Genomic DNA, 19,496 nt, shown 5'->3' on the forward strand with positions numbered 1-19,496 from the left:
TAACTGGGATAGATTTAAATTAAACAGCTTTCTCTCAGCAAAGGAAACTATCAGCAATGTGAAGAGAGCCTACAGAGTGGGAGAAAATCTCTGCCACTCATATTTCAGATAGAGCACTAATTTCCAGAATATATAAAGAACTCAAAAAACTACACCAAGAATACAAACAAACCAATCAACAAATGGGCTAAGGAAATGAACAGACACTTCACAGAAGAAGATGTACAAGCAATCAACAGATATATGAAAAAATGTTCAATATCTCTAGTAGTAAGAGAAATGCAAATCAAAACTACACTAAGATTCCATCTTACCCCAATTAGAATGGTGATTATCAAGAATACAAAGCAACAATAGGTGTTGGTGAGGATATGGGGAAAAAGGTACACTCATACATTGCTGGTGGGACTGCAAATTAGTGCAGCCACTCTGGAAAGCAGTGTGGAGATTTCTTAGAAAACTTGGAATGGAATCACCATTTGACCCAACTATCCCACTCCTTGGCCTATACCTAAAGGACTTAAAATCAGCATACTACAGTGATGCAGCCACATCAATGTTCATAGCTGCCCAATTCACAATAGCCAGATTGTGGAACCAACCTAGATGCTCCTCAACTGATGAATGGATAAAGAAACTGTGGTATATGTATATACAATGGATTGTTACTCAGCCATAAATAATAATAAAATTACGGCATTTGCAGGCAAATGGATGGAGTTGGATATCATGCTAAGTGAGATAAACCAATCTCAAAAAGTCAAAGGACAAATGATCTCGCTGATAAGCAGATGATGATACATAATGGGGGGTGGGAGGGAGGCAAGAATGGAGGAAGAAGGGACTGTATTGAGGGAAAAGAGGGATGGGAGGGGTGGGGGAGAAGGAAAAAAATAACAGAATGAATCAAACACCATTACCCTATGTAAATGTATGATTACACAAATGGTATGCCTCTACTTCATGTACAAACAGAAACAAGATGTACCCCAGTAGTTTACAATAAAAATACATTAAAAAAAAAGATGCCATATTTCCCTCAATGGCAGTTGATACAGCTATGCACTTGTTAAAAAAATAATAATTCTGCTGTTACAAATAAAAAAAAAAGAATAATAATATTATGGCATTTGCAAATAAATGGATGGAATTGCAGAATATCATGCTAAGTGAAATAAGCCAATCCCAAAAAACCAAAGGCCAAATGTTTACCCTGATAAGTGGAGAATGATATAATGGGGGTGGGAGCGTGGGGAGTGAGAGAAGAATGGAGGAACTTTAGATTATGTAGAAGGAAATGAGAGGGAGGAGGGTATAAGAGATGGTGGAATGAGACAGACATCATCACCCTATGTACATGTATGATTACACAAATGGTATGAATCCACATCATGTACAACCATAGAAACGAAATGATGTACCCCATTTGTGTATAATGAATCAAAATGCAGTCTGTAAAAATAAAAAAATAAATAACTTAAAAAAATAATTGAAGAGATGGAACAGTTTATTACTTTGTTACACATTGTATACATGAACCGATTTACCATTAGGTATTGTTGCCGCCCGCCTGCAGCAACAACCCCACAGTAATTTATCTGAGGTGGACTGGAACTGAACTACTTCTATTATCTTTATCTGGGCTACTTCCTTGCTTATTAGTTTATAGAGGAAAAGAGGCTTTGCTTACTTTTAGTTTTAGAGGAAGAGAGGCTTTGAGAGGAAGAGAGACTTTGCTTAATTTTAGAGGTGCTACTTCTTAAAGGTCTGCTGCTTCTTCTTAGAGGTGCGTCCTGCATCCTGCATCCTAAAGGTGCGTGCTATCAGAGGTGCTTCTTTTTTTTTTTTTTTTTTTTTTTTTTTTTTTTTGTAGTGCTGGGGATTGAACCCAGGGTCTTACGCTTGCAAGGCAAGCACTCTACCAACTGAGCTATATCCCCAGCCCTCAGAGGTGCTTCTTAGTGGTGCGTCCTGTGACCTGCAACCTTCATTCTGTGATCTAGAGTTGTCTGCTTGGTCCTGCCAATCCTTCATTCTGAAATCTCCTCCCAGGTGAAGAGAATGTCTTATATACACTAAGGCAGCCAATCAGCTTAGGATTGAGTAGCACGGTTGGAGCATGCGCCAGGTACCAATTAAGGATAAGGAACATCTGTTGACCACTAGGGCAGAGGAGACATTAACTAATCAGGCAAAAGTAGATCACGCCGTGTTAACACTAATTATGCGCCACCTCTTGGCTCAACGCCAGTCACCATCCTAGGGCTCTCTGCAAGGTATCCCATAAAGATATACTGTCTCACTTAAAAAATTTAAAAACGTGATTTGTTTTTTCCTATTTACCTCACAACTTTTTAAATTTGTTCATTATGAGCAGTGAACCGGTATTTCATGTGGATGCCGTGTGTTATATAAAGGAAATGATACTTGCATGGTTTTAAAACAATCTGATCAGTCTTTAATATGCCACACTAAATTTCTTACTTTTCTATTTAGACATTTGCCCATTTAAAAAAAATGTTGTAATGTGATATTGGGATTTTTCTAATTTTGCCAAATGAATAAGAAATTTATCTCAGATTTATCCTTTTTCCACAGCAATGAACTATTAGCTCCATAATATATGCTACTAAAGTATTACATCAACTTTCACTTTTTTATTTTTAATGATTAAAACTATTGTAATATATAAAACTCCTTTTCATAGTCACTCAGAGGTAACATCACACCAATTCAAATTGCTGTTTTAGGTGATTTTGGCACTACTGATGGAAAGGTTCTGTCACTGCCACTTCTCCTGATTTTTCCACAGGCTTTCTTCTTTGTATGTTAAGGAAGAAAATCACTCTTGGTGATTCCTTGAAGGGTGAGAAAACACAGAAAGCTGTTTCTTTTCATACAAGGGGGAAGCAGGAGCAGTGGAGCCAGAAACAGGTAAAACCCCCTCATGGACACAAAAACATACTTGACCTATAAACAAATAAAATTCTTTATTTACAGTACATTTCTCTTGGGGTTATCCACTCCCCCACACACTTTAAAGCACATTTAAACTACTCTTTAAGAAAACAGTACTTTTATTCACTTCTTGTAAAATAGTTCCATCTTACAAGTAGCAAAACTAAAAGGTTATTCCTCTTTATGTATTTATTTTTCTCTTAGGAAAAAAGACCCAGGCTGCTATAAAACTGATTTCAATGATTATCAAGTCTAACTTTGCCTCTGTTAGCAACATACAACTACACCACTAATCTGAAAAGAGTTAAGGGATTTTAAATCAGAAGGTTTCATTTACAGCTTACAAATTATGTAGTATTAAATCTGATGCAGGACAGCTGTCACCTTCCTAACAGCACATGATCATGGCTTTTTCCTTTGAGATTATCTGGATTTGTGAAATATGGTAAGAGATTCAGACCCAAAAACTCAGTAACTTTTTTTTTCTTTTGATGACTTTTTAAAATCATTGCTATTTTGGTGCTTGACTGAAAAGCACTACAAAGGTCAGCAGTCCTGGGACCAAGTGGCCCCTGGTGGGAATGCAGCTGAAGCTATGAACCCTGACAGAGCTGGCAGGATCTGGGCCCTCCCCTAAACGGCCTCACAGATGAACACACGCATGCTTTCAACAGACATTAATATTTAACTTGGAATCCTGAAAACATAATCTATATGATAAAATCCTTTTTTTTTCCCCCTGAAACCATTTTCCAGTATATTAATTCCTCTATATGAAACCTACCTTTCCAGATAGGTGGAAATGGAACCTGCAAAAATTCAGAAGACTGCTCAAAACATTTACATCCGCATTTGAAAACATCTCACAAGATCACATCTAAGTTGCACAGAAGACCCCAGTGATCACTAGGAAATCTACCACAGTCCAGCTTCTCCAACCCAAGGAGGTCCAGACTTCGGGGAACAATGTGGCCTTCTTCTGCTGCTGCTCTGAAAAATATCCGATCAAAACGAAGCTTACAAGTGGCAGATATTCCAAGATTAGAGTTCATCTGTGTGTCCCATGTGTACTGGCAATGCTTAGGTTTGCCCAAAAACTCCCAGACATCCAAGATGTTGTCAGGTAACCCGCCACATTTAGTAACCTGAAAAGCAGAAAACCGTAAGATTTACATTATCTTTTTCTTATTATTTAAAAAAGTGTGTCTGCTATTATCATATCTATGTGAAGCATTTTAAACCAGAATGCCCTCAAAAATGATTTATTAATGCTTAAATGTGATATAACTAGAAACACTATAAGCAGCATAATGTTGCATGGTAACACACAGATAATATAAAAATATTGAGAGAGCTACAGAGGTTTGAAGTTTGTCCCTTCTCTTCTGCCACGAACAGGTACCTAGTTCTGGGTGTCAGATAAAACTCAGAAGGCTGAACACTTATGGTTTCAGTTATTACTGTTCGTTTTTAAAAACTGAACTCACATGAAAAGAAGGAAAAAACTGTAAATTTAGAAGTAGAGCATTTATATGTTTTAAGTATATTAACAAAATTGAGCTTTCTCCCATTGAAATCCAGGATTTAAAATTTTTTTGTGGCCTGGGCAAAGATCAGTAAGAGTACATATGCACCAAACGAATAACTGAAAGTAAAATTTTGTCTGTGTGGGATAAAACAGACTATGTAACGTTTATCAGTGTAGCTGTTTTCAAGGGCACAATTCTTTGTGATTAAGTATATTCACACTGTTGTACAATCATCAGCAGCATCTACCTCCAGAACCTCCTCATCCATATGGAATTCTATTTCCATTAATAACACTAACTGCAAGTTTCTTTATCCTCCCAATCCTTGGCAACTATCATTCTACTTTTTTTCTCTATGACTTTGACTAATTTAGGAAATTCATATAAAAGAATAACACAATAGTTTTAACTTTGTTGACTGGCTTCATTCACTTAACATAATGTTTTTAAGATTCATTTGGGTTGTGGCATGTGTCAAACTTCCCTTTTTTTTAATCTTTTTATGGCACTGGGGACTGAACCTGAGCTACCACTGAGCTACATCTGGAGCATCCCCAACCCCTTTCTAAGACAGGGTTTTGCCAAGCTGCCAAGGCTGACCTTGAATTTGCAATCTCCTACCTCAGATTCCTGAGTCACTTGAGATTACAAGCACACACTGCTGCAACTGGCTAAAATTTCCTTCCTTCTTAAGGCTCAATAATATTCCACTGTATGTATATACTGCATACAATTACACTTGGGTTGCTTGTACCTTTTAGCTATTTTGAATAACTTTGCTATGAACATGGATATACAATATCTGTATAAGTCCTTCCTTTCATTTCTTCTAGGTAAATATCTAGAAGCACAATTCTAGATCATATAGTAATTCTACATTTAATTTTTTGAGGTCCTAAAAAATTGTCTCAACTAGTAAGGGGAAAGAAACTTTTAGTCCTGGCCACAGTGATGGCAGGAAAAGGGGGTTGGTAATTATGATGACACATCAATTTAAGATTTCTGTGTAGAAATACACCAACACATTCTGTTGTTAGTCATTAGTGTGACTGAATATCTTTCATAGTTATTAAACCTCAAATTTCTAAGTGTGCAGAATATAATGTGAAAAACTTGGGGGACTGCCTTTAGCTCAGTGGTAGAAAGCATTTGCCTTGCATGTGTGAGGCCCTGGGTTCAATTCCCAGAACCACTAAAAAATCAAAATCAAAACAGAACTTCAGAAGACAGAGGACTAGGGACAACTAATATGGTCAAATCTGTTCTTTTCACCATGCAACAAGGGATGATGCAAATAAACTCAACCTTTTCTAAATTCTTCTAAACATTATTTTCTCTATACACCTCTTGTTAAATTCCACATATATATAGTTTTATGTTATCTATTTCACATGCAGTATTTGTTTTCTTCACTAATGAGAGTATCTCCTACCCCTAGGTCTGTATATATTTGGCAAACTCTAAAAAAGTATTTGCTGCCTTGCATTTACAAGGTGATGTACACATTTTGAGTGACTAAAGGTACTAGTTTTAACAGCTTTGATCAAAGGAACCTAAGTTAGTTTCCACAGCAATCTCTTCACAAACACTGAACTGACTTGTTACTCACTTCTTGATCCCGTAAATTTGTATCTCCTGCAAATATAACCGTGGCTGACTCTGGAGCCTCTTGCATTTTCTTTAAAACCATTTTTAACTGACTTATTCGTTCCTTGGCATGCCCTCTGGTGCTCTCCAAATGGGAAGTCATAAGATAAAGGTCATTTCCAGACAAACTCACCTGCAACAGGACACACAATTATCATTAAAATGACCAATGATCACTAATGCTGAACCATGGTAGCAAAATTGCAGACTACTCAATCAACTGGTAAATATTTTCTAGATAAACTGTGTAGTCAAAACTATCCCTCTAGATCAAGAAGTGCACGGTAGCAAGAAGGCTGTCTAGCGAGTGCAGACCCTGCCCAGGGCGCCTCCACTCAGCCCTCCCAGCCTCCAGGCCGTCTGTAGTGCACACCTCTAGATTCCCTGCACTCAGGACAGACTGCTGCTACTAAAGCCGCCAGACTGAATTACTGAATTAAAACAGCTATTTCTCTCTGAAGCCATAAGTTATTTTCAAGCACGGATGATCCTTATTTATAGGTACTCAAAAAACGTCATGTAAGTTGGGTGTGGTGGTGCACACCTACAATTCCAGTAATTTGGGAGACTAAGACAGGAGGATCACAAATTCAGGGCCAGCCTGGAGAACTTGTCTAGAAAATTGGAAAGAAAAAAAAGAAGGGTATGTGAGTGTGTGTCACGCACGCACTGGGGATGTACCTCAGTGCTAGAGCATTCCTGGGTTCAATCACCATTATTGAAAATAAATAAAAAGTCACTTAACTGAATGAGAACTGTAAGGGAGTGAAGGGAGTGGCCAGCACCCTGACAGAACAGGTTCCTGCTCAGAAGGTATGAGCCGCCTACGAAAATAAAAAGTCTGAAATAATCATTAGAAGATTAAAGATGAAGCCAAAGATTAGATATAAAAAGTGGAGCAACTGATGGGTATTCCAGTACTGATAGGAACTGGAACTGAACAACTGAAAAAGGGCCCAATTATTTATTTAATGGGGAGCACATCAAAGGCAGGGATAAAGCTTCAGTGGGAGGAGTTTTGTTTTGGTGCTTGTTTCCCAGTGTGGAAGGGGTCCTGCAGTAAACAGGGTGGCTATAGTCACGTTGGCAGGCTACACCCATGTGCTTGAACTTGAGTGGTGAGCTAAGACAGGGTGCCACTTGAATCAGGCATTCTCAAACCAGTGGGTTCCGAAAGGGAGTTCCTAAGACCAGGCTTTCCTTGTTTACGGTTCCAACATCACTCAGTTCACACAGACAGCTCTCAGCAGAGAACCATTACCTTTTGCACTTAAGATACTGACAACATGGATCTGTCATTACCCTAAGGTTTGCAGAACCAAGTACAGTTCTTTCATGTAGGATTCATGCCCTTCTACAATCTGGACCACACCTACTTCTCCGCCTCCTGTACACTACCCACTTGTGCCCTCGCACCAGCTGAACAGCAGGCTTGTCCACGCCTGTACACACACCTCCCGTAACCCCCAATGTGAGTGCCTGGTGATTTAGTCATTTCTTCTTTCTCTAAACTTACACACAACACCACTTACAGCTCTTCCGGGGCAAATATGCCTTTCTTGTATTTTAATTACTATATATACAATCTTTCCCTTACTAATCTATAAACTGTATGAGTGCAAGACCTATTTGGTTCACTTTTGCAAGCCTCACAGAGAACAACAGAGTAGAGTGGAAATACACAAGTAAAAACATTCCTTAAGAAGCAAACGTGCAATGTTGGCAAACTCTAATATTTTCAGAAAAACATCTAGGAGGTTAAGAATTCTATTTTTACAAGTCTGTCTATATTTAAAATTTATGCAGAAATCTAACAAAGCTCTTTAATACTAAAAGACTATACAGAACAAATTTTTCTGTAGTGTTTTTAAAACATGTTTTCTAAAAAAAGACAACATCATGGGACTTTTAAAAAGTCTTTTCTTTAAAAAAAAAAACTCAAACTTAAATGACTTACATGCACACACAAAAGGTTTCTCATCATTTTGGTACTTGGAAAAGGAACAATCTCTTGGCTTTTTAATTTCACTCTTGATTTCTTCAACATTATAGCTGTGAAATATCCTTCTTCATGACCTTCAAATGTGTGGGGGGAAAGATTTTAGTTTACCACAAGTTTCTCTACTTAAGATTTATAACAAAAAGGTAATTATATTTAAATGGATCTAAATCTTTAAACTATATCAAATCTACCTATCTATCTGTCTACCTATCCCATTCCAATGTTTAATCAGAAGCATGGAAGAAATATAAAAATAAAAATAAATAGGCCTGGGGGTGTAGTTCAGAGGCAGAATATCTGTTTAGCAAGTGCAAGACCCTGGGTTCAATCCCCAGCAAAAAAAAAAAAAAGATAGAGAAAGAAATGCCCTTAAGTGTCACAGGTGGTTAACTTGATGCCAATATCAAATAAGATTATTTGAAAAATTTCTGACACAGAGTAGATGAAACTAGAAACAAGGATTAAGTGAAAGTGCGCCTACTCAGGAGAGGGCACCTCAGCTGCCCCCTTCCACTGGCCTCCTTCTAGCAAGAAGGCAAAACGAGCACACCCAGAAGTCAGAGTTAAAGAATTCACTCTTCTTATTTTGTTTTTCTTGAGATGAGGTCTCAGGTTGAGCTATGTTGACCAGCCTAATCTTGAATTCCTGACCCCAGTTATCCTCCTGCCTTAGCTGGAACTACAGGCATGCACTACATACCTGGTTTAAGAAGAATTTTTTTTAAGGCAACTGAACGGTCTCAGGTTAAAGGCTCCTATACAGTGACACACTGACAATTGGGGATCCCCCCCCCCCTACACAACAAGCAATTGGCTCCAAATGAATCTTTCCCTCATCTCTGGTGAGGTGTGCTGTCCAAACTTGCCCAGGGATATTAAGCTGCAATTAGTTCTTTAGTACCTGGCATTTAACTGAATCAAGAGCCAAGGATACTCAGACATTTAAGTATCAGGTCTAAGAGGATATAACTGACACCAAAACAGATCACCAAAATAGATAAGAAGGAAGGCAAGGCACACAGATTAAAACCTAAAACAAACAACAAAAAGAAAGATATTCTCAGAAATAAGCTACTGTATTTATTAACCAAGAAGGTTCATAATAAAGATAGACATTCAGTGAAATTAAAATAAACACACCCCAAGTTAAGACAGTTGGATTGCCTCCACTGTAAACTAGAAGACACTAAGGCAATGCCTTCAAAGTTCAAGGGGAAATGACTGCCTACCCAGAAATCTACATCCATCCTATCTGTCAATCAACTGTATGAGACTGGAACATAGGCATTTACAAATATTCTAGGATTTTAAAACGTGAATACTACTTCTTAGAAAGTAATTCAAGGAACTGGCTCCAAAAAGATGAGGAAGTAAACTGAGGAATAGCGAAGCATGAGATTCAGAAAAGAAGAAATCCAAAATAAGAGAGACAAAAAGAACCCTCCATAACATGAAAAAAAAGAGTTCCACAAACAGAGGGACATACAGAGATTGAGAGAGATTCTTTTCCTTTACAATTATGGATTCAAGAGTAAATCAGAATTAAATACCACATACTAGGTGAAAGCAAAATTTTAAAAAACCCAGAAAACACTGAATATGAAAACCAGGAGAAGTGTCCAAGTGCTACTTCAAACATTTAGCAAAAACAAAATAAATGGGAAATTTTAAAAAATCAAATAATTCAGGGCAAAATACTAGAAAAAGAAAAAAATAAAAAGGAATAAAGACTTTGAAAAAGCATAACCACAATGTGATTATCACACTTAAAATTTTTAATCATTGTGCTTAGGGTGTGGCTCAATAGGAGAGCATGTGCGCAGCAAGCATGAGGCCCTGGTGATATCCCCAGAGCACATAAACATATTTAACTGAATTCCCCCCCAAAAACAGCCAGTGTCTCAAATTGCAGTATTTTACATTTTTCAAAAAAAATCATCCATTTCAACTACTTTTTCACATTTGACCTTAAGCTTTATACAATATTCTCCTATAATTCTTTGAATGATCCTGTACCTTATTTTTCTAAAACTTACTTGTGTTTTTTCTTCTCTATACTTCATTAGGTTAACTTTAACTTTGCTCTATCTCTTTGATCTATTTTTTTTTTTTTGGTATCAGGATTGAACCCAGGGGCACCTAACCACTAGGCCACATCCCAGCCCTTTTCATTTTTTTATTTTGAGACAGGGTCTCAATGAGTTGCTTAGGACCTTGCTAAATTGCTGAGGCTGGCCCAAACTTTCCATTTTCCTGCCTCGGCCTCCAGAGTCGCGGGGATCATAAGTGTGTGCCACCCTGCCTGGCTCTTTCATCTGTTTTTCAAAGGAAAAGACAAATTAAACAACAGGAAAAGTGTTACCTGTAATAATCTCGTAATTCCTTGTTCTCTTCTTTAGATAGCTATAATATGGGGGAATGACCTCCTGTAGAAATATTACATCTGGGTTGTACCTAATTAGAAACATCAATTGAATGTAAACACTAGGCATACCACTCATTTTTAGCTACCTCAAGGAAGGAAATTCCACAATGTAAGAAACATAAAACGCTACCCTCCAGGTCACTTAATATCCAACATTTATGCTGACCTTTGAGTCACGATAAAATGAGAAAGATCTGTGCTACTTAACACATAGTGCTATTATGATCAGATTAAAAAGAACAAGGGCCAGGGATGTGGCTCAGAGGCAGAGCACTTGCCTAGTATGTATGAGGGTCTGGGTGTGATCCCCAGCACTACAAAAAAAAAACCACACCAAAAAGCATGGAATGACTGAAAAGAGAAACCACCATATTGAGAGCCTATCGTGATCCTATGCTTTAATAGATGCTTTCAATGTTTCTCTGTCAATTCTCTTAAAACAGTGGGAAAATTAAGCTCCAGAGAACTTAACTGGTTTGTCCAGGTCACAAAACTGGTACAGAGTAAAAACAGATCCTTGAAGTTTTAATTTCATAGCAGTAATTACACACAAAAGTTCACTGTGTAACATAATTCTAGAAGGCTTCTAATAAAGATTGGTATTGTAATGTACAAAGCTGCTCTCTCCCGATTCTATCCGGTGCAGTCATTTCCCTGCCTCCCAACTACTGTCCGTCTGTGAACATCCTAGCTAGCTACTGGTTCATCAGTCAGCTTGCAAGTATCCTTCTCTGTTATTGGTCCCCTGTTAGCCCAGGGGGATTCTTAAAGATAGCTTCACTGCCGTCTTCTTTCTTGCTTTTCTTTCCTACTCACTTGCTTTCTTTCTCCTCCTCGCTTTCCACTCTCTCTAGCACGCGCCCTTTCTCTTTCCCTTTCTTTTCCTCTCAATTTCTCTCTTACCCTGCAGGGAGACACTCTGTTTGCTTAATAAACTCCCTTATGTGATTTCCCGTGTCTGGCATGGTTTTGTGGAATATCTTACAGGTATTCCCTCTCTAACCCAACTCAAGATGCTGTTCTTGGAGACACTCACCTCAGAACTAGACTTTGACCTTAAGCCTAATTCTAAAGTTCACAACCCTCAGCTGTCATTCCATAACTATATAAGACACATTATCACAGTAAAAAATCAAGCATAAATGATACTTACAAAGTTAAGTAGGAACACACCCCACGAGCCCTCTCCTGCAGGCTGTTCAGATCCAACCCATCAATATTCCAGGTAATGAGAGAGAACATGCTGCCATCTTCTTGCTGAGTATTTTCAGACGGGTTGATTTTTGAACTCGTGGAATCAGTTGTTTCTTCACTGGTTAGGTCAACGCTAGCAAGATCAGAATACAGAACGTTGCAAATAATCTATAAATTAAATTATTTTGTATTTGTAGCCCTTATTTTGCAGATATACACTGAGAATCCCTAATTAGATAATTCAAAATTCTGCCCCCAGACTGAAACAATTTTGGTTCCAAGCATTTCAGATAAAGGATATTCAACCTGAAAATTAATTAATTTCTTATTTATTTGTAGAAAAAGGTTTTCTAGCTTTGCTAGCAAAGGAGCAGCACAGGGGACTCCTGTCACAGAGGCTGTGATTCTGCCCATCGGGGGTACAGGGTTTTTAAAGAGGTGACTCAAAGGCTACATTCCAGTGTTCTGTCTGGAGTTGTAACTCTCTTGCTAATTTGAGAGATATTTCTGAGGTCGTCTAGTACCATATCCAAAGTCTGAATTACTTTGTTCCTGTGGTGGATGTGTGCTCAGGGACAGTAACTCTACCTAGGATGGGGAAGAAAGGTAATCCTGTTTCCCCTGAGATTAGGGAGGGGGAGAGATTAGGGAGGGGCAGAGAAAGAGAAAAAGGAAGAAACCTGTCCATTTTAAAAATAAGTCAAATAACAGACAATGACTCAGAAAAGAGTTTCCACTATGAATAGTCAACAGTACAGATTATCTAGAGTTGGAAGAACCTCATACATGCTACATGCACTAGCTGAGAAACTATTACGCGCCAAATATTGTGTTAGACTTTGGGAAATCAATAATAAATAAAACAGATACTGTCTTTACCAAATGTGCAGTGCAGGAGAAGTATAAAATACTGAATGGCAATCAAGAGTATGGTCTGAGTTATGACACAAATCATCCAAGATGCTATACAGGAGTACCTAAAAGGGGAAGTGCATCCAGACTTGGAAGGTCAGGGAGTTTTCTTGGAGGTATCATGTGTAAACTGGGTCCTTAAAGAGAAATATTAGTAAGCAAAGGAGAAAGAGAAGGTCCCAAGCGGAGGTAATAAAGAAAAACAAAAAACGGCCCACTGGAATAAGTGAAAGGTAGAAGTCTGAAATTTTTCCTGCAGTAGGGAAAAGAGGGTGGCAGATGAACATCCTGGAATGATAGGGAGAGCGATAACAGGACTTACAAGGCAAATGGACTTGATTCCACGAGCAATAGAGCAGGAACTGGGGACAGAGCACTGAAATAAATGGAGAGAGTGGATTGAAACAACAACAAAAATCTGTTCTGGCTGGCCAGCGGAAATCAAATGAACGGAGCAAGGAGACTTCAAGTGCAGGGAGAAAAGCGGCAGGGACTGAACGCAGAGCCACGCCCTTGCCACTGTTATTCTGAGACAGGGCCTCGCTAGCTTGCTGAGGCTGGCTCTGAACCTCGGACCGCCTGGAGCTCGAGCTGCACCACCACGCCCGGCAAGTGGCCTCGCTGCTCCCAAAGCTCGCATCCATCACGCGGGCCTGCCGTCAGAGCCGGGCGCAGTGAGCAGGCCCGTCACCGCGGACACTGGGCAGCCTGGGTCACTGGCCACACACTCGGGCAGGGGCGTGGCTCGGCGGTGCCGGCCCGCGCAGCGGGTCCCGCCCCCCGGCCCGGCCGTCCGCCCGCTCACCAGGCCTGGGGCTCCGCGGCGACCCCAGGGCTGTCCTCGGCGCGGTCCTCCACCGGCGGCTCGAAGTAGGCGTTCAGCGCTCTCTGAAAGGCAAAGGCACAGGCTGGAGCGGGTGCGCGCGCGACGCGGCCCGGCGCGGGCGGGGGCGGCCTCGCGTACTTCCATCTCCCAGTCGTTCTCGGCCAGGTAGCACTGGGCCACGCCGGCGTCGCAGCGCGCCACCGACGCGAAGTCCTCGCACAGAAGCCGCCGCCGCTTCCCCTCCGGTTCGCCCTCGTCCCGCGCCGCTGCCAGGGAGCCCCCCGGCTCCATCGCCCGCGCCGCCCGCGGACCGTGCGCGCTCTGCGCAGGCGCCGCCGCGCCGGTGCTCACGGTCCGCCGCCCGGCCAGAAACGCGCCCAGCGCTCCGCGGCCCGCTGCGCAGCCAGCGGGTCTGCGAGCCAACGCGCCTGCGCGCTCGGTCACAAGTGGCTTCGGAACGTTGGTGCGTGCGTCGCCGGAGCGCGGTGGGCGGGGCCGGGCGCCTCCGTGTCCTTGGCCTCGGGACGCGTCCTACGAGTCAGTCCTCGCGTGGACCTGGAGCTCGCGGTCCATGCACCATGAGCCTGATGCAGAACGCGCGCGAAGTGATGAAGGCCGTGTTCAGGTCTCCGGGCTTCGATAGAGTTCTGGAAAAGGTACTGAGGCGGAGCGAGCAGCGGAGCGGAGCCGGGCGTGCGCGCGAGCCGGCGGCCTCCCCGGTCGGGTCAGCTCGGGCGCCCGGAGCCCGCCGCCGGGTCCCGAGGCGCGCGCTCGACGCCGGGCCCTGCGGGTGCGGCGGCGGAGCGGGTCGGACGCGGGCCGCGCCCGGCTCCCCAGGGGTCCCGCAGAGGCTGGGCGCAGGCGGAGGCTGCTGCTCCGCCGTGGGGTGGGAGACTTGGCCAGGCACCCCCGCAGGGGGAGCTTGCAGCCCGAGAAGGACGCCCTGCGGGACCAGCCTTGTAAGGTGCGGGTGAGGGCAGAGTCCTGCGGGAGCAGCGAGACAAGTGCTGTCCAGTTAGGCAGGCCGGCCTCTGTGCACCTGCCCTCGGACCAGCCCTGACCTGTCCATGCCCGGTCTGTGTAGAACATCGCCTTCCATAGAAGGCCTTGTGAATGAGCATGAATAACTAGCGCGTGGTGCTGTCACTTGGAAGACTCTTAACCTGAGAACTTCTTGAGTTTTCTTATATTAGATGCACAGATGTCTGTTTTTCTGGGTAGTAGAGAATACTGGGAAATTTGAAAATGATTTGACAGTGAAGGTTAAATACTTATCAGCCGCAGCGCCCATAGGTCTCCGGAACACAGTCCTCTAATTGTATTTAACAATGTAAATAATGACTGCACTTAACTCTCACTCGGGGCTTTTGTAAAAAACAGGGAGTAATACCGAGACAAATGCATTTGATGTTTTCAAGTAGAAAACGCTATAAAATTCAAGGACATATTATTTGACAGTAATTTTTGGAAAGATAGGTTATCTAAAAGATGATGTATTGGTTTAAAAGAAAATTTGAATTGCTTAAAAATCCGTAGCAGGACTGGGGATGTCGTGGTAGAGCACTTTCCCAACATCGTGAGAGCTTGGATTAGCTCTTCAGCACTGAAAAAAAAAACCAAAAAAAACAAAGAACTTGCTTTTTGGTGTGTCTGTTGAACTAGATGTTCCCAGAAGTTGGGTATGTCCAGTACACACTGTGTATAGACTAGCACTGTCCAATAGCAATGTGATGCAGGCCCCAAATGTGAGTTGCCTATGTAATTATAAGTTGTAAAATGGACACATCTTAAGAAGTTAAAAAAATAGGTAAAATTAATTTTACTGTTATAAGTAACTCAGAATTTCCAAGATACTATTTTAATAATTCATCAATATAAGTATTTAAGGGGGGTGTTTTTCTAAATCTTCAGTGGAGACACTGCCTGGTTCAGGAATCCTATTAAGTCAATTCAATTGTTTTTATCCTTTTTTTTTATTGTAAACAAATGGGATACATGTTGTTTCTGTTTGTACATGTGGTAACAGCATACCATTTGTGTAATCATACATCTACATAGGGTAATGGTATTTGACTCATTCTTTTATTTTTTCCTTCCCCCCCACCCCTCTTTTCCCTCTATACAGTCCCTCCTTCCTCCATTCTTGCCTCCCTCCCACGCCCCATTATGTGTCATCATCAACTTATGAACGAGATCATTTGTCCTTTGGTTTTTTGAGATTGGCTTATCTCACTTAGCATGATATTCTCCAGTTTCATCCATTTGCCTACAAATGCCATAATTTTATTATTCTTTATAGCTGAGTAATATTCCATTGTATATATATATACCACAGTTTCTTTATCCATTCATCAATTGAAGGACATCTAGGTTGGTTCCACAGTTTGGCTATTGTGAATTGAGCAGCTATGAACATTGATGTGGCTGTATCTCTGTAGTATGCTGATTTTAAGTCCTTTGGGTATAGGCCAAGGAGTGGGATAGCTGGGTCAAATGGTGGGTCCATTCCAAGTTTTCTAAGGAATCTCCACACTGCTTTCCAGAGTGGCTGCACTAATTTGCAGTCCCTCCAGCAATGTATGAGTGTACCTTGTTCCCCACATCCTCTCCAACACCTATTGTTGCTTGTATTCTTGATAATCTCCCTTCTAATTGGGGTGAGATGGAATCTTAGTGTAGTTTTGATTTGCATTTCTCTTATTACTAAAGATGGTGAACATTTTTTCATATGTTTGTTGCTTGATTGTAGATCTTCTGTGAAGCGTCTGTTCATATCCTTAGCCCATTTGTTGACTGGGTTATTTGTATTCTTTGTGTAGAGTTTTTTGAGTTCTTTATATATTCTGGAAATTAGTGCTCTATCTGAAGTATGAGTGGCAAAGATTTTCTCCCACTCTGTAGGCTCTCTCTTCACATTGCTGATAGTTTCCTTTGCTGAGAGAAAGCTGTTTAATTTGAATCTATCCCATTATTGATTCTTGCTTTTATTTCTTGTGCTATGGGAGTCCTGTTAAGGAAGTCTGATCCTAAGCCAACAAGTTGAAGATTTGGACCTACTTTTTCTACTATAAGATGTAGGGTCTCTGGTCTGATTTCAAGGTCCTTGATCCATTTTGAGTTGAGTTTTGTGCAGGGTGAGAGATAGGGATTTAGTTTCATTCTGCTGCATATGGATTTCCAGTTTTCCCAGCACCATATGTTGAAGAGGCTGTCTTTTCTCCATTGCATATTTTTGGCACCTTTGTCTAGTATGAGAAAATTGTATTTATTTGGGTTTGTGTCTGTGTCCTCTATTCTGTACCATTGATCTACCTGTCTATTTTGGTGCCAATACCATGCCTTTTTTGTTACTATAGCTTTGTAGTATAGTTGAAGTTCTGGTATTGTGATACCCCCTGTTTCATTCTTCCTGCTAAGGATTGCTTTAGCTATTCTGGGTTTCTTATTCTTCCAGATGAATTTCATGATTGATTGCTTGCTCTATTTCTGTAAGGTACATCATTGGGATTTTAATTGAAATTGCATTGAATCTGTATAGCACTTTTGGTAGTATGGCCATTTTGACAATATTAATTCTTCCTATCCAAGAACATGGGAGATCTTTCCATATTCTAAGGTCTTCCCCAATTTCTTTCTTCATTGTTTTGAAGTTTTCATTGTAGATATCTTTTACCTCTTTGGTTAGATTGATTCCCAAGTATTTTGTTTTTTTGTTTTTTTGGTTTTTTTTTTTGAGGCTATTGCAAATGGAGTTGTTTTCCTCATTTCCCTTTCAGCTGTTTCATCACTTGCATATAAAAATGCTTTAGATTTATGCGTGTTGATTTTAGAGCCTGCTATTTTGCTGAATTCATTGATGAGGTCTAGAAGTTTTCTGGAGGAGGATTTTGGATCCTCTAAATATAGAATCATGTCATCAGCAAATAGTGACAGTGTAAGTTCCTCTTTTCCTATTCATATCCCTTTAATTTCTTTAGTCTGCCTAATTGCTCTGGCTAGAGTTTCAAGGACAGTGTTGAATAGAAATGGTGAAAGAGGACATCCCTGTCTTGTTCCCGTTTTTAAAGGGAATGGTTTCAGTTTTTCTCCATTAAGAATGATGTTGGCCATGGGCTTAGCATAAATAGCCTTTACAATGTTCAGGTATGTTCCTACTATCCCTATTTTTTTCTAGTGTTTTGAGCATGAAGGGGTGTTGCATTTTGTCAAATGCTTTTTCTGCGTCAATTGAAATAACCATGTGATTCTTATCCTTAAGTCTGTTGACATGATGGATTACATTTATTGATTTACGGATGTTAAACCATCTTTGCATTCCAGGGATGAACCCCACTTGATTGTGGTGCACGGTTTTCTTAATATGTTTTTGGATACGGTTTTGTTAAGGATCTTTGCATCTATATTCATCAAGGATATTGGTCTAAAATTTTCTTTCCTTGATGTGTCTTTGCCTGGTTTGGGTATGAGGGTGATATTAGCTTCATAGAATGAGATTAGTAGGGTACCCTCCTTTTCTATTTCCTAGAATACTTTGAGAAGTATTGGAATGAGTTCTTCTTTGAAGGTCTTGTAGAACTCAACCGAGAATCCGTCTGGTCCTGGGCTTTTCTTGGATGGTAGGTTTTTAATGGCTTCTTCTATTTCATTGCTTGATATTGATCTGTTTAAATTGTGTATGTCCTCCTGGTTCAGTTTGGGAGGAGCATATGTCTCTAGAAATTAGTCAATATCTTCGGTAATTTCTATTTTGTTGGAATACAGATTTTCAAAGTAGCTTCTCATTATGTTATGTATCTCAGTGGTGTCTATTGTGATATTTCCTTTTTCATCACGAATTTTAGTAATTTGAGTTTTCTCTCTCCTTCTCTTTGTTAGTGTGGCTAAAGGTTTGTCTATTTTGTTTACTTTCTCAAAGAACCAACTTTTTGTTTTGTCAATTTTTTGAATTGTTTCTTTTGTCTCAATTTCATTGATTTCAGCTCTAATTTTAATTATTTCCTGTCTTCTACTACTTTTGCTATTATTCTGTTCTTCTTTTTCTAGGGCTTTGAGCTGTAATGTTAGGTCATTTAGTTGTTGACTTTTCATTCTTTTCTGGAATGCGCTCCATGCAATGAATTTTCCTCTTAGTACCGCTTTCATAGTGTCCCAGAGATTTTGATATGTTGTATCGTCGTTCTCATTGACCTCTAAGAATTTTTTTAGCTCCTCCCTGATGTTTTCTGTTATCCATGTTTCATTCAATAGCATATTATTTAGTCTCCAGGTGTTGGAGTAATTTCTGTTTTTTATTTTGTCATTGATTTCTACTCTCAGTCCATTATGATCTGATAGAACACAAGGCAGTATCTCTATTTTTTTGCATTTCCTACAAGCTGCTTTGTGGCATAACATACGGTCTGTTTTCGAGAAGGTTCCATGTGCTGCTGAGAAGAAAGTGAATCCGCTCGTTGATGGATGGAATATTCTATATATGTCTATAAAGTCTAGGTTATTGATTGTGTTATTGAGTTCTATGGTTTCTTTTTTGTTTGGAAGATCTATTTAGTGGTGACAGCGGTGTGTTAAAGTCACCCAGAATTATTGTGTTTTGGTCTATGTGATTCCTGAAATTGAGGATTTGTTTGATGTACAGGGATGCACCATTGTTAGGGGCATAAATATTTACTATCGTTATGTCTTCCTGATTTATGGTTCCCTTAAGCAGTATGAAGTGTCCTTCTTTATCCCTTCTGACTAACTTTGTCTTGAAGTCCACTTTATCTAATATAAGGATGGAAACTCTGCTTTTTTACTGAGTCCATGTGCATGGTAGGTTTTTTCCCATCCTTTCACCTTTAGTATGTGGATGTTACTTTCTATGAGATGAGTCTCTTGCAGGCAGCATATTGTAGGGTCTTTCTTTTTAATCCATTCTGCGAGTCTATGTCTTTTGATTGATGAGTTTAGGCCATTAACGTTCAGGGTTATTATTGAGATATGATTTGTATTCCCAGTCATTTG

General features: G+C 40.3%; 1 protein-coding gene across 2 annotated transcripts; it reads right to left on the reverse strand.

The window, feature by feature from the left end:
* Window positions 1–2,971: 2,971 nt before the first annotated feature.
* Window positions 2,972–14,042, reverse strand: Tdp2 (tyrosyl-DNA phosphodiesterase 2). 2 transcript variants are annotated; one of them, XM_047558253.1, is made up of 8 exons: window positions 13,632–14,040; window positions 13,473–13,555; window positions 12,990–13,043; window positions 11,715–11,888; window positions 10,499–10,590; window positions 8,092–8,210; window positions 6,097–6,267; window positions 2,972–4,103 (listed from the first exon to the last, which is right to left on the reverse strand). In XM_047558253.1, exons 1-8 carry the CDS (start codon window positions 13,782–13,784, stop codon window positions 3,822–3,824), a joined length of 1,128 nt encoding a protein of 375 aa, XP_047414209.1. In that variant the 5' UTR covers window positions 13,785–14,040; the 3' UTR covers window positions 2,972–3,821. The 2 variants fall into 2 exon arrangements, with proteins under 2 accessions (XP_047414209.1, XP_047414210.1); XM_047558254.1 differs by lacking the exon at window positions 12,990–13,043 and having other exon boundaries at window positions 13,632–14,042.
* Between the last annotated feature and the right edge of the window lie 5,454 nt (window positions 14,043–19,496).

This window comes from Sciurus carolinensis, chromosome 7 (assembly GCF_902686445.1).
Source record: "Sciurus carolinensis chromosome 7, mSciCar1.2, whole genome shotgun sequence".
NCBI lineage: Eukaryota > Metazoa > Chordata > Mammalia > Rodentia > Sciuridae > Sciurus > Sciurus carolinensis.